At 48.2% G+C, this 22,296-nt stretch overlaps 1 protein-coding gene across 7 annotated transcripts; it reads left to right on the top strand.

Annotated features, from left to right (window-relative positions):
* Positions 1 to 1,972: 1,972 nt before the first annotated feature.
* On the top strand, positions 1,973 to 22,183 carry LUC7L (LUC7 like). 7 transcript variants are annotated; one of them, XM_074841452.1, is made up of 11 exons: positions 1,973 to 2,132; positions 4,053 to 4,147; positions 9,132 to 9,230; positions 9,940 to 10,050; positions 10,730 to 10,873; positions 11,309 to 11,485; positions 12,344 to 12,432; positions 16,921 to 16,950; positions 17,897 to 18,061; positions 20,481 to 20,645; positions 21,617 to 22,183. In XM_074841452.1, the coding sequence occupies exons 1-10, from the start codon at positions 2,072 to 2,074 to the stop codon at positions 20,620 to 20,622; spliced, it is 1,113 nt and encodes a 370-aa protein (XP_074697553.1). In that variant the 5' UTR covers positions 1,973 to 2,071; the 3' UTR covers positions 20,623 to 20,645; positions 21,617 to 22,183. The 7 variants fall into 7 exon arrangements, with proteins under 7 accessions (XP_074697553.1, XP_074697556.1, XP_074697552.1 ...); XM_074841455.1 differs by lacking the exon at positions 21,617 to 22,183 and adding an exon at positions 19,083 to 19,144 and having other exon boundaries at positions 20,481 to 20,682; XM_074841457.1 differs by adding an exon at positions 2,893 to 2,963 and having other exon boundaries at positions 1,977 to 2,132; positions 20,481 to 22,183.
* Positions 22,184 to 22,296: the final 113 nt, after the last annotated feature.

The raw sequence follows: 22,296 nt of genomic DNA, 5'->3' as shown, positions 1-22,296 counted from the left end.
GGACGCGGCGACGGAAGGCAGGGCTCACCTTAATGGTTCACTAGCCAGGGGATTTTCAAGTGTTGTTCCTGTAAATTCACCTATTAAATCGGCAGCCCCAGCTGCCAAACTGCCCGCACACTTGTGCCGAGGGCTCTTATCTCCCCGCTGATTGGAGGCGAAATCAAGCTTTGTCAAATAGGCGTAAAATTAAATTTCATGCTATTTTGACTCCTGGAGTAGGGATCTTCTGAAGAACATACTGCGTATCGAGCGATGCCTCTGCAAACAGGCGCTGCCACCGTGGCTGCAGCGGGCAAAGCCTCTCCATGGGCTCCCTCCAGGTGTTGTGCAGCCCCTGTGTGGGTCCAGACCCCCATCCCCAGCCTCATGCCTCCCTAGGGTGGGCGTGAGGCTCCCTGACCAGCGCCAGGATGGGGTTTGGAATCTTTTGAGGTGGCAGGACATGGCCCTGACAGCACAGTTGGCAGGAGAGACACTTCAGGGTGCTGTGCTCCCCGGGGGGTGCTGGGGCTGTGTGCCCAGGGCCGGTGGCTCTTGCCAAGCAGCGCCTGTGGATGCAGAGATGGGGACATGCTGTGTGGAGAGCAGCTGGGTCAGCCCCACGGCAGGGACAGCACCTGGGATGGCAGCGTTGTCACCGTGGACAGGGTCTGGCGTGCCCCGTGTCTCCGCTATGGCCTGTGGCCATGCTGGCCCACGCAGTGCATGAGGGACTGAGGACGGTGATGACGGTGGGCAGCTTGGGTCCCGAGGTGGCTGTGGCCAGAGGTGCCACTTCTGTTCTGGCAGTGGGACATGCCAGAGGGGCCATCTGGGGCAGCACAGAGCACGGCCAGGGGTCACAGATGGCTGGGGGATTGGAGATGGCTGGGGGATGCAGGGTGGCTGGGGACACAGGACCACCAGGGACAGGCTGCCTGTGATGGCTGGAGGGCCAGGATGGCGAGGGCTGAGCACCCAGACCCTGTCACCGCCTGTGCTGGGGACGCTCAGGGAGTGGGACACCGGCCGTCGGACAACCAGAGCCCTGCTCCAGAGCTGCCCTGTCCCCCTGCTCTCGCGGTGACCGCAGCTCCTGGTCTGCTCCCTCGGAGCCCTCCCTGCCCTGAGCACCCTGCGCCCTGTGCTGAGCCGTCCCCCAGCGCTGGGGTGGGGTCCCCAGTCCCTGGCACGGTGCAGCGCTGGTGAGGAGTGACAGACCCAGCACGGCTGTCACCCACCCCCCGCCCGAGCCGGCAGCCCTGAGCACCCTGTGGGGGCCGAGCTGGGCACTGGCACCGGCTCCGCAGCGTTCCCTTTCCCTCTCCAAACACACCGGCAACGCCGCGGAGGAGCAGCAGCCATCCTGCCCCGGCACCGCCGGGCAAACACGGCGGGTGGGAGCTGATAAGCCATGGGCACCCTTCGGTCTGCTCCCTGGCGTCACCCGCCATCACCCGCCATCACCCGCCCGGCGCGGCTGGGCTCGGCACAGCCTGGCACGGCTCTGCGCGGTTTGGCACGGCTCGACATCGCTTGGCATGGCTCGCCATGGGCTGGCACGGCCCGGCGCGGCTCGGCACGGCCCGGCAGCCGCCGCGGCCCAGCTACTGGGCCCCCACTCGGCCAGCCCCGGGGACAGGCCGGGGCAGACGGGGGCAGCACCGCTGATGGGGGCCGGGCCCATGGCAGCGGCCCAGTGAGGAGCCGGCCCGGGGGAAGCCCCAGCCCGTCCTCCTGTCCGAGGCCTTCTCAGCCGCCGCTAACGAGGCGTCCCGCTGAGGCGAGGCAGCCGGAGCGGGCGGCCGTCGGCGCCAGGGCGGAGCGGCTGCCGAACCCCGCCAGCCCCGGCCCCGCCAGCCCCCCCGGCCCCGCTCCCGCCCCCCCGGCGCCAGCCCCGGCGCCGCGCCCCGCCCCGCCGGCGGACTACCCGTCCCGGCATGCCGCGCGGCAGAGGGAGGGGCCGCTTCCGCCCAGCGCCCGCCGCGCGTCGCCGCTGCCGCCGCCGAGGCCGGAGCCGCTGCCGCCGCCCAGGCCCAGGCCGGAGCCGCCCGTCCGCCGCGCCCCGCGGCCCGGCCCCGCACCCGCCATGTCGGCCCAGGCCCAGATGCGGGCCCTGCTGGACCAGCTCATGGGCACGGCCCGGGACGGTGAGTAGGGGCGGGCGGGGCCTGCAGGAAACGCCGCGGCCTGGCGGCCGCCTCAGCCGCGCGCGGGGCCTGGCCCGGCCCGGCCCGGCCGCTGCCTCCGCTCCGGACCTGGGGCGCGATCGGCCTCCGCCCGCGCCGGGGGACGCGGCGGGCCAGAGCCGGAGCCCCAGCCCGACCCGCCGCGGCCTGGCCCCCGGCCCCCCGCCAAGCGAGCGGCGCGACGGGCGGTGCGGGGCGGCCGCCTGGGCGGGCCGGGGCCTCGCCGCGCCTCGGGGCGGCCTAGCGAGCTCGGCACAGGGAGCCCGGTAGGGGTAGGCCTGCCCGGCGGAGGAGCCCGCCTCGCCCCCGGCCCTAGAAAACGCCCGGCGTGGCCCAGCCCCGGGAGGAGCCCGCCGCTCCGGGCCCCGGCTGCCGCGGAGGTTTTAGGGCAAGCTCCGTGCCCAGGCCTCGCCGTACATACAGAGGCGTGTAGGTAGGTGTGCCTGCAGGAGCCGGCCGTTGTAGTTGTTGTCCAAGAAAAGAAATGTGACAGCCTCTGCGAAATATGTACCCGCTGCGGTTTGTATCTCCCTTCTGCGACTTGCTGAGTACTTAAATTCCCTTTGGCACATTAGTAGGGCTGTTGAGGTACTTTGCACTTCGTTTCGTAAGTGAATAAGTGCTTTTCTTTCTTCGTGTATTGAGTTGCTATTGAATTGCTTCCCATATTTTTATTTCATACAAACTGAACAATTGTGGCCCCTCTATTTTATTTATAAAGGTTCAGTGTATCTTTGCCTGCCTACATCAATCTGCAAGGGAGTTGCAGAAAAGCCTCATGTTCATCGAGCCGTGAGTCACAACCAATTTTTAAAGCTGTTATAACAAAAAAAAAAAGTGTTTGCTTTTTTTTCACAAGTAACTTTAAAAGTGTAGCTTAGAAAGAAAAAAAATAAAAAGAACAATTTTCAGTAGACACAACATTATTCCTGGATGCTTGTGAATCCTAAACTATATTCATACTTTAGTATTACACATACCTGTGTCATATACACAGATGAGCTTTAAAATTGTCACATACCATTACCACTTTGCCTTTACTTTTATGTATCATTCCCCTGACTTCCTTACTGCAGGTGTGGGCAAGAAAACTTTTCCTTTAAAACTTTTCAACAGTGGGCATAAAATTCTGCAGCTGAGGTCTTGAAGAATGCAGATGGGTATAGTATATGTTGGAGCTCGCAGTGTGTATTGACTAACTTTGTTTCTTTTTTTATTTTTTATTTTTTTGCTTTTCTGATATTGTCTTGTTTAAGTGGCTCCTGAGTGTAAAATGTCTCCTGAGGGTGGGACGTGGGTGGGAAGCACGCTTCGTGTTCCAGGCCAAGACCTACAAGATTCGTCTTTGCACGGCCTTGGAAAGCACACTGCATATTTGGTTTTCAAACCAAATGGACCGATATTTTAATTATCAGATGAGCAAATAGCAGTCGCCTATAAAAACTGTCCAGCACAGCCCTGTTTTGTGATTCGTGGCCTTCCGATAGCGTGGGTTTTGGTACCTCCTGCCCCTTCCTCAGTAAAAAAGGGGGGGGGGGGGGGGGGGAAGGCTTTGGCTGCGAGCCAGACTGTCTGTCTCCTTTTTTCTCTTCTGGCTGTGCTGTCTCTTTATATGGATGACAGGCCTTGGACGTTACTTGGCTCGCCAACACTGTGTTTAACATGGTGTACTGGATGAATAAATGCTAAAATAGTGTTTGTTGCCAATTATAAGTGTTCCAGAATATCCTGTTACGCTCTAAGCTTTTTTCAAGTAATTTTGGGGAGCAGGAACACCAAGTATTTTAATCTGCATATTGAAGCGAAATGATCATACCAACGTCTTTGTTCTCTTATCGGTATTCTAATGTCTCCTTATTTAAAACCACAAATGAATTTCAGGAGATGAAACCAGACAAAGGGTGAAGTTTACAGACGATCGTGTTTGCAAGAGCCACCTTCTGGATTGCTGTCCTCATGATATCCTGGCCGGAACAGTAAGTATATTCTCTGTAATAAGGAATTCTGGTGAGGCAGACATTGGTACAGCTCTTCAGGGCTCGCCTGTGCATTGTGGGTCACTTTTAGGAGAGATCAGACTTGCTGTGCCCAAGGAGCAGTCACAGTTTTAATTTTGGTTTTTGTGACCTGTGTATGGAACCTCTGAAGTCAGGAGCACTCAGGATTCGCTTGAAATGTTTTTTTCTCTCACAATCCCACATCAAGTTGCAAAATTATTTCTCTCTTACCTTTTTGAGTTGGTTAGGGCCTGAAACTTGGCCTGCGGAGGTCACAAGATTGTAGCTAGCCTGCTGTCCTGGGTGCTCTATTTCACTGTTGCATCTTCAGGTTAGAAAGTTTCTTTTTACCAGCTGCAATAATCCTTAATCCTCAGAGATTTTTCAGTCTCCTCTCTCAACCCATGTGCTGTTCTCAGGGTGGAATGGCAGCTTTTTCATCGTTACTGGTTGGCATGCTAATGGCAGGTTACAGCTCAGGCTGACTTTGTCTTTATTGTTGGTTGGTCTGAGTGGTGTGTCACGCTGCCTGACTGGTTTGAAACAGTTGGGTCGGCTCCTTTGCTGCTGTCCTCTGGGGACAGAGCTGGCCAATTTTCAAAGGTTTGGCTCGCATGCTCTCTCCGAGAGCAAAAGGTGACGTAGGCTTTTAACAGTGAGATCTTGCGCAGTAAGCATTCGGTTTCGGTTCCCAGAAGAAAGTTGCAGTCTGACTGTCAGAAGAAAACAGCGCATGTCTTTTGTAATTGTTGCTGTGTTACTGAATTGCGCGATGGAGATGAATATGGATGTTTGAAATCAATCTTTACCCTCACTGTTTGACACTAAATACTGTGGCAATTCATATTGTCCGTCCACTTAACCAGATTGTTTAAAGATACTGTCATTATTTATAGCCCTTCCTGCTGTCATTTCAAGAGCTGGGTTTGACACAGTGGGTTGCCAACAAAGGGGAGGGCTGGCACTCCTTCCTCCCTGCCGCTGTGATAGCAAGGCTCTGACAGCACTAGTAGAAAGAGCTTCAGCAAAATCTGCCTTGGCTCTGAATTCTCAAACTTTAGCTTCTCAGTGGCTGCTGTTACAGAATAAGATTGAAGGAGTTGAATACCAACCTCTGTATAACTCTGTATTTATTTTTTATTAATTTGAAGCTCAGATGTATTTTCCAGCGATTGCTCCGTCAGCCTCCGTATCACCTCACTTTCATTTCAGAATTTTAAAGCTGCTTAAATCACCTTCTGCCCACCTCCATCCTTCATGCAGGTCATTGTGGTTATGGTATATTTTTTTAACATGAGATTCTACAACATTTTGGGGGGGGCCCAAGCAATGTTTTGTAGATGCAGGCTGCCTTCTACCTCCTCTGGCACGTTTCCAGGAAGAAGTTAAACGGTGAGTCAAAGGGGTTCAATTAAGTGCTGTGCGTGACTGTTGGAGCTAGTGCCAAAGCACGGAGGAAGTTTAAGGTGTTCAGATGTGTTCGTTACGAGTCTCCTGGGGTGGAGACGCACATTGAGAAATCTGTTGCTCTTGCTTCTGTTGTTACTTGTCTGCAGTGAGTTGTCTCTTCCCTCTTGCTGTGGAATTTATGCTCAGAAATCTCATGCGGGAGCAGTAGGGAAGGCTGCTTCTGTGAAGGTGATCTTGTGGATCACTCAGATGGTCTTGTGGTGATCTTGTGGTGGCCTTTAAGTGGCTGTGGAGCTCTACACTGCTGTCAGCAGCTTTTGGGGGGCAAGAAAAAGTATTGGTGCTACAGATCTGTGTTGAAAGAACATGTGATGTCTGGAACAGGAACAGCATTTCAGCTGTCAGCACTACCAGCACAGAATGAAACTTAACTGGAAGGTGCAGGCTTTCCTCGTGATCTCGGTCAGGTTCACTGGCATCTTACAGTGCTCCGTTAAGGAAAGAGCTGTGAGGGTGAATCAGCCTCAGCTGGATCTGTCTCTGGATGTGTATTACTGCAGAAATCAGGACCTTGGATCTTTTTGGAAACTTCCAACAGATGCTCCAAGCCTTCTGGTGCTGGTTATGTTGCATCCTCCCCCCAAAGGCATTGTTATTGCTGCATCCTTCATGTGTGCAGATATTCCTTAGCGGGAGGCTGATTGGAGACGAGCAGGAAGCTGGATCCCTTGGGTAGCTGTGCTCGATGAAATGTGATGGAGACCCATTCACTGACCTTCAGGTGCAGAGTAAGAGGAGTCCAGACTGTAAGTAAAGCTCTGGAATATTCCTGAGAGTTGTAGCAGGCATGTTGATGTTTGCTTTGTTTGTGTGCTGGTGTTTCTGGTCATAAGAGCCTTTGACCCCAGAAACTTGTCTAAACTTGTCACTAAATAAGCTACAATGGTTCTCTTTGCTCTCCGTGGGAAAGGAGGAAAATTCTGGGAGAACACAAGTTAGTTTAGTATGCCTGTGTGCTGTTGTCAGGGGTCTTGTCATCTAGATTGTTAGTGGCCTGCACTGAGTTAGCTCTGCAGCTAAGGGTAAGCATATTTCCGTCAGTGGAAGTACTGCAGCACATTCAGAGATGGCACCAGCTAGTAATCCTGAATTTTAGCTCCACTAATAAGTGGACAGATGATTCTGAAAGCTGCCCAGGTAGAACATAGCTTGGAAATTACATTCAGGGAATGTACTGTATTCCCCACTGGGAGTTAAGAGTGAGCTGAAGTTTGTAGGTTGCAGAATTGTTTTCGTGGGGGTCTGCACTTTCCTTTTTCACTTGGGGGAAACTCTGCAGCTCTGAATACTATTACAGAGCCGCCTTCACAGAAGTAGACTTTCTGGTGAGTTAGCAGTTTAGTGGAGGTCATAAGAGGTACCTCGGAATGTGGATTGCTCAGCAAATGCGAGCAGGAGTAATTATCAGTGGCATGTAAATGTATTGAATCTTTGTGTGTATGGGGAGTTAAATCCTTACTCAGGCTCTGCTGGTTACCTGTCTCAAATACCTGTATTATAAACCAGCCATGGGTGTTGACTGGAGCAAGCCATGATCACTGCTGGCAAGGGTGAGTACTTGATGACAGGCCTCCCTGTGACGAGAGGAGTCTTTGAGACCGAAGGGCTAGTGATCTTACCTGCGGTGAGCAATACCTGTGAAAATCTCCAGGCACCTAGATCATCTCCAAGGACATGGAGGGAGACTTGAGGTTTGTATGCCGGTGAGACCTGAATGTTCTCGCCAAGAGGAAGAGGTTGAGGGATTTGTTGCCTTTTAACAAACAGGGAGAGGAATATGGAGCACACTGTCGGCTCTTCTGAAGTTGTGGGTTAGAGCCCCTTCTCTGAAGTGGAGCTAGTGGCTCAGCTTGCAAGAAGAGTTCAGATAAGAATATTTTCTGATCTGTGACAATCACATCTAATATTGCTATTTTCTCTCTATATTGGAAAGGGATCTCAGTAGAATAACTATACAAGATTTAAGTCACATCATGGAAAGTTATTTTTGTGGTAAAATAACAATAGTTTGCTAGCATTCTTTGAAGAGGCTTGCCTGAAGATAAATGTGATCAAGCTCTGAAAGTACCAGATGCTTTTTTTTGGTAGGCATTAGATTTCTAGCATTAAGTGAGCTCAGCAGGACTTATTCCTGGATACAGCGTCTGTTTCTGTAGCCTGCTGCCTATGGCCTCCTGTTTCTGATAAATCTGAACAAAATGAGGAAGACTAAATAGTGGCAAGTCATCCAGAGTTGTTTTCTTTGTTAAAAAAGTAAAAGCTAATAACACAGGTAACTGCCGAAACCCAGAGCATTACCTGGTGGAGCTTGCTTTAGTTGCTTTGCTTCATTCTAAACACTACCATTGCTGCTGTCCGAGTGCAATGCTTCACACAGGTGACCCTGGCACCCCCAGCTCTAGCTTGTGATGTTCCACAGGGATTCTGTGTCCATCCAGATTTAGCTGTATTTAGTGTTTTCTGCAGTTCAGTGAGTTGACACCTGTTGTTCTGCGTTCAGGTTTGGGCTCCTTGGGACTGGTAGTGACAGGAGAGAGGAGGATGGCTGGCCATGACATGTACCCTGCCATTCGTACTGTGGCTCAACACTTAGGCCTTTTATTAGTTTGGCTTTCAAAATGTCATATTTTTCTTTTTTAAGAATAAATGTTCTCTGTTACGTATTGATAATGTTGAAATGCACTTTCCATGTTTTGAGAGCAGTGTGGTGGTTAACTACTAAGTTGGAGAAAAAGAACAAGTTTAAATAGCATTGATGGCAATGGGAAGGAAGGGCAGCATGCAAGTCAGCTTTCTGGGAAGGGAGATGCTCTCAAGAAGTCTCTCATTAGATGGGCTTATGCATAGGAATTAGCTTTGCTGCGTAGGTTTTTAAAATTCCAGGCTGCAGCTGAATGTGGGAAGGGGCTAGCTGTAGGATTATGAGTCTGTTGCTGAGTATGGGTTTGTGCTTTTCTGCTGGCCATAGCCCTTATTCCCCTAAGTCTGCTTGTTCTTGACAGGAAACATTCTGCCTGTGTTCTGTGATTTGGTTCTATATGTTACTATAGAATATGCTACTAGGGCTGGTCCTGACACAGATGTGCTTTTCAGGTAGCTTCAAACAGGGTACAGAGCTGTATGTTTTGCTGTGCTGTAGCTCTGTAATAGGAGGCATTTGGAGTTGGTGCACGTTAAAGGAGTTGCTGCAGCATGCTGCGCCTTCCCAGCTCCCTCCCAGCAATTTCTAAGGCTGTGCTGTGACCTAGAGCAGGAGTAGAATTGGACTTAAACCATTTGGGGTGTTTTAATGTTGTTCCAGGAACACCTGAAAGAGGGGTTCTAGCAAGCACATTGTTCTTCTGGCTAGTTCTGTTACTGACAGGTTAAGATGAAGCTTTTCTTCCTAAAGAGGCTGTATTTTGATATGATATGGTTGACAAGAGTTAAGTATCTGCTGCTTGTTGCCATAATGGAGGGTTCTTACATTGATTTTTCTTTTTCTTTTCAACAGCGAATGGACCTGGGAGAATGTACAAAGATCCATGACTTGGCACTCCGAGCAGATTATGAGATTGCAAGTAAAGAGAGAGATCTGTTTTTTGAGCTGGATGTGAGTACAGAGAAGTTCTAGTTACTTTTGTGGAAACTGCCTCTTGAAGTTATTTGGCTGAACAATAGAAGTCAGTGGGCATTTTGGCTAGCCATGTTACTTGATGTGTTATCTGACAAGAATGTGCAGCCTCTACCCGAATGCCGGCTTGATTCCTGACTTGAAATTGTAAAAGTAATTATGGCCCTTGCAACCCCATTAGTCCAGCCAGCTGGGAGGCTCCTCTGGCATTCCTTGCATCCCACACCTGCTGCTTTGTACCAGGTCATTGTAACCTGGTGGCCTGTCCCAGGAGAGCTGACATTAAAAGCTGGCAGCTCTGTGATTTCACTTTTGCCAGATTTAGCTTTCTATAGTGGAACACATCAAGTGAAAGAACAATTCTGTCTTCCCTTTTTATGTTATTCCAGTGCTTTTGTCTTTGCACCTGTTGCTTATGTGTTGAAAGTTCCAGTGCAAAGCAGTCATCATGTGAGCATCCTGTTACGTGTCAGAGTAAAGGAACTGTGTCAGGTTCCAGATGGATGACAGACTTAAGGACAGGGATCAAATTTTTCTTTTTCTGCAAAGTGTCATATTTTTTCTCAAGGCATCTGTTCTTGAGGTTGTTTGTGCATTACACAGGGATTGCACCAGCTAGCTGTTGGCTGTCAAAGCTAGATCTGGCACGGAGAGCACTTTATTCACAGTTCTTTGTCTGAACATGCAGGCGATGGATCACCTGGAATCCTTCATTGCAGAGTGTGATAGGAGAACAGAACTGGCCAAGAAACGCCTGGCGGAGACACAGGAAGAGATCAGTGCTGAAGTGTCTGCAAAGGTATTGTCCTCGCATTAAACGTTTGTTCTGAAAGTCTGTGTGAGAGCACTGGTGCTCTGTTGTCTCTGACACTGTTGATACTGGGAAGTTAAGCTCCACAAAGGCCTTGTGGACTCCAGCCATCCTCAAATGCTGCTCTGGCTGTTCTTGTGACAAACTTACTGGTTCAGAGGGCCGTAGTAGCGTAAAACATGAACTCTAAAATAGGTTGCTTTAGCTTGGCAATAAAAGCATATTGGTTCCCCCCCACACACTATTCGGTGTTAATGTAGTAGCTTAGAATAGTAAATGCATCCCATGATTGTTGTCTTTTCACTTAGTAAATGCTCATGGAGTTTCCTCTTTGGGAACTTGCTTCTTCAGGACCATACAAAGCATTTGAGAAGCTGGTTTTGCAGACTCTGTCCTGTCCTGCAAGCCAGAAACGTGCCGCTGTTTGCAGTAGAGCTGATGATGTCCTCTGTGTCCGGTTTCTCTCTTTGCTATGTGTCTGTGACTGCATTGCCTGTGCTTGGCCCACCAATCCCTTTTTGTTGGAACTGCTTTGGCTTTTGGAGATTTATAGTCATCATTCACTGACTGCTTTTATTAAACAATATTTTTTAGAGAAAAAGGGAAGAGTCATTCTGCAAGCTTTAGCAAGTTTTTTTGTCTTATTAAAAAACACTGTTCTCTTTAGGCGGAGAAAGTCCATGAGCTGAATGAAGACATTGGAAAACTCCTAGCTAAAGCTGAACAGCTGGGAGCTGAAGGAAATGTCGATGAGTCTCAAAAGATCCTGATGGAAGTGGAGAAAGTCCGAGCAAAAAAGAAAGAGGCAGAGGTATGGCATTGGTTTTCCTAGGAATTGTGATGGTGGACTGGGCTAGGCTGAGTACATGACAAACAGCTGGGTGGGTCCTACCTCTTTTCCAGTGTTGCCAGCACTTCCTTTTTCAGTTTCAGCCATGTGCCAGCAAGCAGTTGGCAGTGTAGTGTGGTAGATGAAGAAAAGCTTTTTAGAAACTTTTATTTAGTGAAGAGAGCTGTCTGGGTCAGGGAGGGATTTGTGCTGCGAAATATTTGGTCACTAGTCACTTGCAGGGATATAACAGGTTAACTGTGCTTGCAAAGCATTGTGTTTGTCACCTCCTTTATACTGAGGGTGTTTTTTTTGATTCTTGAAAGCAGCAGTGCAATTCTTTGCAGGGGTTTCCCTGGAGGGTTGTGACTATATAAGGGTTCCCTAACATTTGCGTGGCTTTTTGCCTCCCTTTAGGAAGAATACCGAAATTCAATGCCTGCATCCAGCTTCCAGCAGCAGAAACTGCGTGTGTGTGAAGTCTGTTCAGCATATCTGGGTCTCCATGACAACGACCGGCGTCTCGCTGACCACTTTGGAGGCAAATTACACTTGGGTTTCATTCAGATCCGTGAGAAACTGGATCAGCTGCGGGTAATCATCTCTGTTTTAAACCTTCTTGTAGTTTAAAGACATTCAACGCTTCTATTAAATTAATACGGAACTCTTTGCACAGTGCTTGTAAAAGCCCAGAAATTTCTGATTGCAGAATGCCTGAAACTTCAAATGGAGGTTTGCTTAGCCTCATCATGGGTTCTGTTCTGTCATTTCTGGGTAACTAAATATGTGCCCTCATAATTAGTCAAACCAGACAACTGTTGTCATTGATTCCTTGGAGCATTGGTACAGTCACCTGTATTTTTCTCATTGATATGGCTGCAGTTGGTCGCTGGGGTTTTTTTGGCTGAGACCTCTTAATGAAATGCTTGAACTGAAGTTTCTCATAGTGCTGTCAGTGGAAAAAGGCCTTCAGTAGCTGGAGCAATTAGAAGTTTTCTGAAACGGTTTGTAATGGAGTTGCGGTACTGACCTTGCTTGCAAGCTGAGCCCTTTAGGCTGCTCGAGTAAGAGTTGTGGTTCCTATGTCTTATTCCTTAGGCAGTATATTGAGGTCGGTGCCCCGATTGATCGCTGGCACAAGGCCAGGGCACTGTTTCATTGTGTGTTGTGTGCACTCATGCTGAAGTAATCCCTTGCCTCAGAGCTTACGGGCTTGTTTCTTCAAGCACAGGCACTCATAGCAGAGTAGGGAGTGGCTTTTCTTGCACTGATGTATGTTAGTGAAGTTGTAAGGAAAATGAGAACCTTGATAGAGATCTTGACTAGCACATAAAATGCAATGAAATGGTTCTTTGTCTTGCTACCTTTGTCTTGCTATTGGAATAGTCTCCCTGCAGATCTCTCTAACCTGTTACTATATGGCTGAAATATGATGTGGACTTTTTTTTCTAGAAAACAGTGGCGGAAAAGCAAGAGAAGAGAAACCAGGATCGTTTGAGACGGAGAGAGGAGAGAGAACGAGAGGAGAGAATGGGCAGACGGTAAGTGGAAGCTGATAACTGGTTCGTGAAGTTAGTTTTGAAGTAGTCTCATTTCTTTTATCTGAGCATTACAGGAAAGCAGCATTTGCTGCTGGAGTAGCTGTGGGACATGCTCCGGATGCTGTGTGAGCACCTTGGCATTCAGTTAAAGATAAAAACAAATGCCCAAACCCCCCACCTTAGAGGGATTGTATGTGTATTGTTGTAACCTCTGTTGTGTATCTGAAAGATGTGAGCTCCTTATAGTCTTCAGGCTTATACTGGTCTAGTCCCTGTCTTTGGGAATCTGAATCTGGATAAAATGCCCTCACTCAGTGCATCTGTGTGGGAAGGTTTAAGATGAGTGAGGGCTAGATCTGCTCAAAAGACACTAGTCATGCAAAAATTCCCTGGACAGCCCTCATCACTTCTGGGCTAGGAGGTGACAACAGAATGGAGCTGGTATCTGTGAGCCAGACCTGCATGTCTTGCTCCAAAACGTTTCTACAATAACAGTGAGGTGTTTTTGGCACAGCTTTGGAAAACATTTCCAAATCCGAGGGATCCCAAAGAGTGGCTGCTTCTGGTGGTTGTGGCCGTATGTGTCACCTTCTGCTCATACGTGTATAATCCTTGAGCAGTGGGAGTGGCTGTAACATTGGTATTCTCAGGACAAGCTCTTCTGCATCTTGCCAGCTGAACTGGAAAAACTGTTTCTTCTGTACTAGAACTGAACAGGCATCTTGTGTGTAAACAGCTCAGTTAAACAGCCTGGTGTGGAGAGGGTGGTTATTTGCAGTGGTCAGGCAGAGAAGGTGGCTGCATAGGAATGCTGTTCTCATTGTCGCAGCATCTCCCCAGTTACTTCATGTGTTTCTCCTCTTGTACTACTTGCATCAAAAAAACCAACCTTGCTGCCTATGGAGAGCTTTTTTTGACCCTTAGTGTCAACTGAAGAGTGAGTTTCAGCCACCCGTGTGTGAGGCATATGAGATACGTAACTCCAGTATGCTCTAAGATGGGGCTGGCTTCTGGGTATATGTTGCTGGAAATGCTAGCAAAGAAGTACCAGCATCAAAGCTTGGTTTTCTGTGGTCTGCAGCTTGGTGGTATTGGTGTACTGGTGAAGATGCAAGCCCCAAACTGTTATGCATTCTCCATTTAAGGTGCTTTACGTGGGTTCTCTCTCCCTGTGGATTGCCTGGTGTCTCATGAAATGCCAGTTCATGCTGCAGCTTTCTTCTGAACTGCAGCACTTCATGTAGAGCCTCACACCTTTCTGGCATCCATGCAAGATTGTCAATAATGCAGTTATATTTGGGAGCTGTGAAATCTGGAACTGGCTGATGAGTGCAGGAGTTAATTGAAAGGCACTGGTGTATGTTGTTGCTATGGACAGAAAGGCAGAAATGAAACAGGAGGTGTCATCCCATGCAGCTGCCTCATGGCACGCTCTTTCTGATGCATGGTAGGACCATGTCTAACCTGGAGTCAGTGTGTCTGTCTCCATGGTGCCTCTTCCTGGAAGTCATTTCATTGCTCAACAGAGTTGCCTTCAGGAAGAGTCCTCTGGATCTCTTAGTTGGTCTGCATCTCCCCAGAATGCTGGCTTTCTTCCTCCTATGGCATGTCTGTGGTTTTGTTTTTGACATTTAAAAAAAAAACAAACCACCACCGAGCCCTCAGTTCGTGAGAGTTAAGAAGCCTCTTGTGTTCACAGGTAGCCCATCTATGGGTGCATCTGATGAGGGGGTTTGAGGACCACTTTTGAATGTTTGTTTAATGCTTTAAATCCAAAGGGTTTAAGAACTGCATTGCGTCGGCCTAAAGTCAGAGTTCTTGCTGGTTGCATATGTGGCACTACTTAGAGACTGTGGCCAGCCTTTGCTTTCGCTCTGTGTGAAGGCATCTGTATGCTCCTCTGTTCAGATACCGAAGAAAAGCGTGTTATGAAGGAGCCAGGACTACCATACAGAGGAGGTCTAGTTATTTGCCTCTCCAAAATGAGAACTTGATCCAAAGAAGGAAAATAGGTTTCTCAGTGGACACTCAGTGTCAGAACTGGGACTAGAGCCCAGATTTCTTGATTTCTCAGCACCTTCTCTGCTGGGAGCTGTACAGCACCATGCTTACAGGGGCATTTTTCCATCAAAACCTATTTGGTGACTTCTACAGCCTTTCAGACTGCCTCTCTTAACCAGAGCTTAATACTTTAAGGAACCACAGAAAATATATTTCCTTCATAACTCTTCTTGTCGTATCCTCACGGTGTTACTCAGTAAGGGAAGGAGTACCACTTAACTTTGAGAAGTCTTTGGTGACTTAGAGGCGCTGTGACATACTATGGAAACCTGTAGAGTCACTTGTGAAACTCTGGCTCTCACAGACTTTATTAATTTTGCAACTAAACTGTGATTTCCATGTAGGAATGAGTGAACGGGGTTGTCACCCCTAGAGGTAAATAAACACAAGTCCTGTGTTGTTTGGTGTTGCTGGTGACTGCTGGCCACCCAGTGATCTCTTAAGATTGAAATTCTGTGATGGCATGCTTGGAAGTGCAGACCTCGCTATTTGCTTCCAGAGTACGCCTGCAAACAAGTCTAGGTGGAGTTGCCAAAGGGATTTCCTTTGTAATAAGTTGGACAAAACACAGGTTATGAAACTTAGCACATAGGCTCTGTGATGCAGGGACAAAAAAGAGGTGGGGGGAAATAATAAATATGCTCAGCCTCTCACTTCTCTGGACATCAGTCTTCTGTCTCCTGCTGTATACTGATTCAGGCTAGTAAGGAAAGTGCTGTTTTGTTGGATGCTTCCTGAATTCTGGAGTCTAGCACTAGGAAGTGATTATTGGGAGTTTGTGTGAACTCCTGCTGATATCAGATCATAGGCATGGAAGGGCAGCCAGGTTTTTCAGGGCGATGTGGAATGGCTTTGTGTGGATGTGTGCACTGGTGATTCAGAATAAAGTGATCAGGAGGAAAAGAACATTAAGAACTTGGAGTAATTACAGCCACCAAAAGAAATTCAGCTGCTTGCCAGGCATCTACAGGAGGTCCTGCTGCTCTGTCAGGTTCTGTTACATGAAAAAGGAGGTGTGTGGTTATTGCCTTGCTCTCCTGGTTTATCAGCTTTTCCTTCATCTGGTCGTCTTGTGTGTTGCCTCAGCGCGTGGTTCGTTTGCCTGACTCCAAGTTCAGCTCTACCTCTTTTACAGTCCTTCTACCTGAATTCCCTTCTAAATTGTGGGTGTGTGTTTTTCTTTCTACCGTGATTGAACAATCCCATTTCATTGTGAAGGAATGTCAGTGCACACTGATTGTCTTAATCTTGTCTTATCCAAGTATGGTTTTAAATTATATTATTAAAATAGGTGTTTTTCTCTTGCTTTTTAAAGTTTTGTCTGGGTGTAACTTTCAGTGGCGTCTCCTGTTACAGTGCCAGAACAGCTCTGTGACTGTGTAACTGGAACATGGCCCGTGAGTCTGTATGCAGTGGGGAGATGGGAGCAGTTACAAGAGTGATTCTCTTAAGTCGCTAAACAAGGAGACTGGTCGCTTCTCAGTTAAAGCACAAAGAGACCGTTCAGACAGTGTGTGAAGGTTTGGTGTAGGCTGGCTCCAAGACATGGCCGTAGAGAAAGAGTGAGGGTGTATCTTTCACGTGGAGTAGTATTTTAAGTGGTGCTGAGTAACTTTGCTTCAGAAGTTGAAAGAATTGTGACAGTGTTATTTACAGACTGTCAAAAGCTAACGCTTACAGTGTGAAGGTTAGAGTGCCGTACATGAACTCCGAAGCCATGGAAATGTGAGAAAGAATAGTGAGACTTGGATGATTGTTCTCAAGTTGCTTTCTAAGTCTGGGATGAAGGATTTCCTGTGTATCACAGTTACTTTTCTGTTGTGTTTGTGTCTCCTTTTTTTTTTCCTAGCTCATCTTTCCCAAACAAGAAAAAAAATAATCGATGCAAATTTCCATCTGATGTTTGTTAAATATGATGAGTGAGAAAATCCTGTATTTTCTCTTTATTAAAATCTTTTTAGTCTGCAACTACCTCAAAGGAATTGAAATCAGAAAACTGTCAAGTGTCTTTCTGACTGCAGAATGGTACTTGAAAATGTCAGTTGGGATCTAGTTGATGTTAGACAGCAGAGGGTAAAGTGTGTCTATCAAATATGCACAGCAAACTTATAGTTGGAAAGGTTTGTTGTGGTGTTTTAACAGACTGAATTACTTTGTAGACCTTATCTGTTCTGACAAGAAGCTCTGCATGTAGAAACTAGTGTTTCTACAAAGTTCTTCAGTTTTTGAAAAATTCCCATTCCCGCCCTTCAAACTGAAGATCATTAAATGTTTTAATGGTTTTATGGCAAGCTTTTTTTTAATGGACATATTACTTGGGGTATTGTTGTGTTCCTGAGAAGAGCTGCCAGGGTGAATGGGTGGTTTTATTGAAAACCCACTGACTATATCATACCTTCTCTTGCTTAACTTTCCTCTCCTTTCTAGGTCTGGATCAAGAAACAGAGATCGTCGAAGGTGAGTGTGCAGTTCTCCTACAGTTCTCCTAAAGGCCTATTTGTGTTTCTGTCTAGCTGCTGAGTTTTTTCCTGAGTCTCACAAATGGATTTCACTCAGTGCCCCAGTCTGTTTTCCTCCCTGAAAGAAATGGGAACTACTGCTCAGGCACCTCAGTGGTCCGGTGCAACTGAATGTCACCCGTTGGGGCTGTCAAGCCGATGGTGGCTAGCCCGGTCAGGACAGAGGGGGCTGTGTGCCTCCAGAGTATGAGTCTAAGAATGTACTTGATGCATTTTTCAGTAAATACCTAATACACTTTTGTAGTTTTAATGTCCGAAATACATTTGTTACATATATAATACCTCAGATGTAAAAATACAAAGATTCAAGATAAAAGCCCCCACGTCTCTGTGAAGAGCTTGCCTTAGTGGTATGACAGCCTGCTCTCGGTGATAACATACCTGGAGATCTTCCTCTCTACTGCTTTCCCTAAACATTGGCATCCTTTGTTTTGTTTTTAGAGCAGATTGAAACAAGTCTGCTTCTAAAGTACAGTACTTTCACAAGGGAGGCTCTCTTTGGCAGACTGCCATATGGGTTATGGTAATTTCACATGCCACTTACTTTGGCCTCTCTCCTACTTATACAGGCCTCACTCTGAGTGAGGCACGGGTGGTAAGCTCTGCTCTAGGCACTGGCACATGCTTACATTAATGATGGGAGCTTTTTATATAAGCTTCCCAGCAACTCAGATTTACCCATTGGCATTTTGTGGGCAGCATGAGGCCCAGGAGGGAGATGCTCACCCTGTGGGTGATCTGCCCTCTGTGTTGGCAGGGATGCGGCTGGGGGGGCTGAGTGCTGGTGCTCTGGATGTTTGTTACTCGGGAGTGTCTGAGAGATGAGCTCAGGTGTACAGATCCAGCCTATCTCCTGAGTCTGAGGCAATCTGTGTCCTCTTCAGATCGCGGTCTCGGGATAGGAGGCGAAGACGCTCGAGATCAGCTTCCCGTGAACGGCGGAAGTCTCGCTCCCGGTCCCGAGACCGACACAGACGCCACCGGAGCCGTTCCCGCAGCCACAGCAGAGGTCACCGACGGGGGTCCAGAGACAGGAGTTCAAAACACAAGTATGTATTCCTGACACGAGTGCTTCTGGAAAGGGGAGTCCTTGGAGTCACAGTGAGCCTCCCCAGTCCCTTAGAGCCAGCAGGAGTATGACCAGTTTCTTGAGTTAGCAGTGTCCTGTACCAGCTCCTGAGCCAAAGCAGGATTTCCTGGTGGCCGTTCATAGATGGCCTCCCACGAGAGCAGTAGGGCTGTGACTGAACAGCGAGATCCCAGCTTGAGAGTCTAGGAGATAGAACTGGTTTCCTCATTTTCAGTACTGAGCCTTGAGAAATTGCTGGCTTTCTTGTATGAGAAGCAGCACCAAGGCCTGCTTGAGCTAACTGAGCCTCCCCAGTAAAAGCCAAGTACCTGGGAGGCCACTTCCCAGCTTCTTTCAGCGTTGGCATGGGGAAGGAAGTGTATGACTTGAGATCTGGGGGAAGTTGTCTATTTAGGGTAAGAAGGCAGCTGGTCGAGAGATGGACATTTCTTTAGGAATCTGCACTGGAGGGAGGGGAAAAGTCAGCCAGGAGGAGGAGTATACCGTTCTGCTGTTGCTGAGGAGAAGCACTATAGTGCGAAGGAGGGCTTCAAGTCTCTTCTGAAACTTGGCAAAACACCCACTGTATTGGACAAAGGATGAGGCAAGCATATGTAGGAGTATTAGAAAAATTGAAAGGAATCATTGTGTTTCCTTATAGCCCTTCTAAGCCTAGGAACAAGTCTATCACTGGGTGCTTGCTGAAGTTAGATCTGGCTTTTTTTTAATGCTCCTCCTAGGAGAGTGCTTTAGCACGGTCTCACCTGCTTAGGCACCACCACTCGAGTACAATTCTAGAAACAAACCTACAGTGTGTCTTGTGTCACTTCAGCTAAAGGGGTAAGAACAGGTTTTAAAGATTCCTGATGAAGGGGAGGGAAATAATGGTCTAAAAAAATAAGTCTGTTAATAATTGAGGGGGGGTGTAAATACTGTTGATTCTCCAATGGCTGAGATACTAAAGTCCTTTTTTAAATCTGTCTTGAACATGAAAAATAAAGAAAAGAAGTTTGGACAATTAGGAAGTGAGGAAGACCCTGTAATAACTATTACTAAAGAGCAGGTAAGGGATTACTTCGAAAACCTTGAACACATTTAATTCAGCCCATCGAGATTGTAGGGGGATTGGCTAGGTGACATACTTTCACAAAATTACTGAGAACTGGGGAGAGACCAGGATCAGTTTAAGAAAATAAAACAAAAACAAGAGAACAAACAGAAAAACGCTGTTTCCTGAAAGAGCATAGCTTCTGTTTTCACCTCAAGAATTAATGATACCTGCATTCAGGTTCTGCTGGTCTGAGGTCTCGCTTGTAGAAGGAAATGGAGAGCCTGTCCCAGGATCTGGAGATCTCGGGGTAGGATGACTACGGGCAGGAGGCATTGTTGTGGGAACAGGAAAAGCGTTAATCTCATCAGACTCATGTTGTCTTCTGGTTAAATGACACAATTTATTGAAAATGAAATGGCTCACATGATACTGTAAGGTTTTAATATATCAGTGGTGCAGTATTTCCAAACCTTAACATGAATGAAAACTGGAACCTCTAAGGTACCTGCCAGGTCCTTCTGTCCTGGCTCTATGCAGTTTGTGAACGCCTCTGCCTGGTTCTGAAGGGGTGTAGGCCTCTGGAGCTCATTCAGGATCAGCACCTTTTGAAGGCTGCTAGTCGATAAGCTGGCGTGAATCATACAGAAAAACAGCCTCTTCAGATTGGACCTAGTCTGAAGCCTTCTGCTTAATTCTGTGTGGGCCGATACAGTGAAGCACTGCTGAAAATCTGTAGCTGTCATTTGGGCAGGCTGTGAAAAGATTAGCCCATGCTGTGGGCTGTGAATATAAATCTGTGTCATCCTGACTTTGAACCCAGGATGCTGCCAAGGACAACGCTTGTCAGGATGCAAAGTAAAAAGCCCAGGGCTGATCAAGCGTTGGAGTCCAAAGAATACAGTTGGTATTTAAAGCAGTTGAGCAGAAAGCCACTAGCTTAGAGCATAACGAAGAACCACTCCAGAAGACAGAAACAGAGCTGAGTGATAGACAAGGAAGAAATTGCAGACACTGTAGTATGGCCCAGTAAACTAATAAGGGGCCCAGGGAAGATCTTGGAGAGCCCCTGTGGCAACAGTTTGAAAGGATCACTCTAAGGAGAGAGTAACAAAGGCTGCGCCCTGCACTTAGCGCTGCAAAACTGGCGTTCTCTTACATAAAGCTCAGAGAGGGCCCAGAGTTGCTGTCTTGGGGGACACCACTCCCGACATCACAGTACTTAGGCACATTTCTGTAAGAAACTTGTGTTATGCCACAGCCCTCTTAGGGAAAGATGATGTCATTTTGTGCATATTTGAAAATTCTTTTAGTTGTGAAGCTTATAGCGACGGTTTACTTTGTACTTCAGATCTTCTAGAGATCGATCTTCAAGAGAAAAGTCACGAGACAGAGAGAGAAAAGAGAAGAGCTCTTCTGAGAGGCGGCACGAGAGCACAAATGGCAAATCTCGTTCCAAGAGATCAGAAGAGAGAGAAGCTGGCGAGATCTGAACTCAAACGATCTGTGTTGCACTGTAAATAGTCTGATAAACATTCTACACAAAGCCTAAATTTCCCATTTATATTTACTGAATACAACTCATCTTTTGTAGTTTGGAATTTTTATTGTTTGGCAGATAGCTGTGAGTTTGTAGAGACACAGTTACGTACTGTTTAACAGGATTTTGTTTTAGTAGGAATAAATACATTTGGACGGATCGTTTCCAATTCAGGCCAGTGGTTGACACACTGTGTTTGTCCTGACCCAGCGAACGCGGCAGGCAGGGGCAGTGCTGTGGTCAGAGACCTGAGCTGCCGTGACGTTTGTAACGCTTCAGCCCTTTCAGAAGATCTACCTGACCCTTTGTGAGCACACCAGTAACACTGGTTCTCACTTAATTACTTTTTCCTTCTGTTTATATATGTTAAAAGAAATTCAGAATGTTTTTTTTTTCCTTTTAGCGCTTAGCCACTTCATTTTTATGTCTCCAGCATTTGAGAGTTGCCTCACTAGCCCAGCTAAGTCAAGACAGACAAAATTTGGCCTCGATCTGCCTATTTTGAAAGCTGTTCATCTTCGTGAGGATGACCAAGTCAGCTGGAGCACATCTCTAAGATGTGCTCAAGTCTGGTTTTAGTACCTTGACAGATCAGATACCAGGTGTAAACAAAATAGTGGAAAATCTGGACTGATTTCTATAGAGGAATACAGCCACAGCTAGTCTGCCTCTTTACTGTGCGCTCCAGTCAGAGCTTCCTCTGTGGAGTTTTCCAACTTGCAAAACAAGTGTTGCTGTATGTTTTTGAAGGCCAGTCAGGCAGGACGTGGCCGAGGGGCAGAGGTGACTCGGGATGGAGTGAAGTCCAGGGGCAGGGCGAGGAAAGGAGTTACCCGTGTTGGTGTGTACTGCTTCTGGGACCGAGGCACCGGCTGTGTCCTAACACGTGTGGGAGGAATTTGCATATTGTAACTAGCTTATTTGTAACTAGGTTTATTTTACACTAGGGGAGGAAGGCCGCCTTGCTGTGCCAGCCACAGGCGAGACCCCGAGGATCGGTATTTTGTGAGAGTTGTGTGAGTAAAGCACTTGCTGCCCACCGAGCTGGGCGCTGGCAGGGCGCGAGCCTGGCTGCTGCTCGTTAGCTCAGTGAGGCAGGTATTTTTAATTAAAGACAGCTCACTCCTAACGTTTCCACGCGGTGGAGGCAGGAAAGTGTCTGTAAATGCTGTAGAGGCGTGTGTCGGGTGGAGGGGAGGGTCCCGCGGGTGTTTTTCCCCTTCGAGGCTCCGATAAGCTGCTTAACGGTTTTGGTTTCCCGGCGGCCCCTCGGTGTTAGTCCTTAGTGCATGCGACCCCCCCCCCCCCCCCCCCCTTCCCTGTCCGTTTTTACAACTAATTCCGCGGTTTCACGTATTGTTTTTGTAACCTCCGTGTCGGGTGAGGGGAGAGTGGGGCCCGGGGGGCGGCGGGGCGGGCCCGGGGGGCGGCGGGCGCGCTCTCGGGATGCCTGTACGTGACTGTGCTGTTCTCTCGCGGTCTGATCGCATTAAAGATCTGTGTTTGTGGCTCCCAGTGCTGCCCGGCCTTGTTCTTGCGGCTTCGCCGCCCGCCTCGCCGCCGCCCCGCCCGGGACGCGCCGCCTGCGTCCGCCGTACTGCGCAGGCGCGGCCCCGGGCGGGGAGGA

The sequence above is a fragment of the Strix aluco genome, chromosome 15 (genome assembly GCF_031877795.1).
Source record: "Strix aluco isolate bStrAlu1 chromosome 15, bStrAlu1.hap1, whole genome shotgun sequence".
Classification (NCBI taxonomy): domain Eukaryota; kingdom Metazoa; phylum Chordata; class Aves; order Strigiformes; family Strigidae; genus Strix; species Strix aluco.
This window is presented reverse-complemented; position numbering and strand designations above follow the sequence as displayed.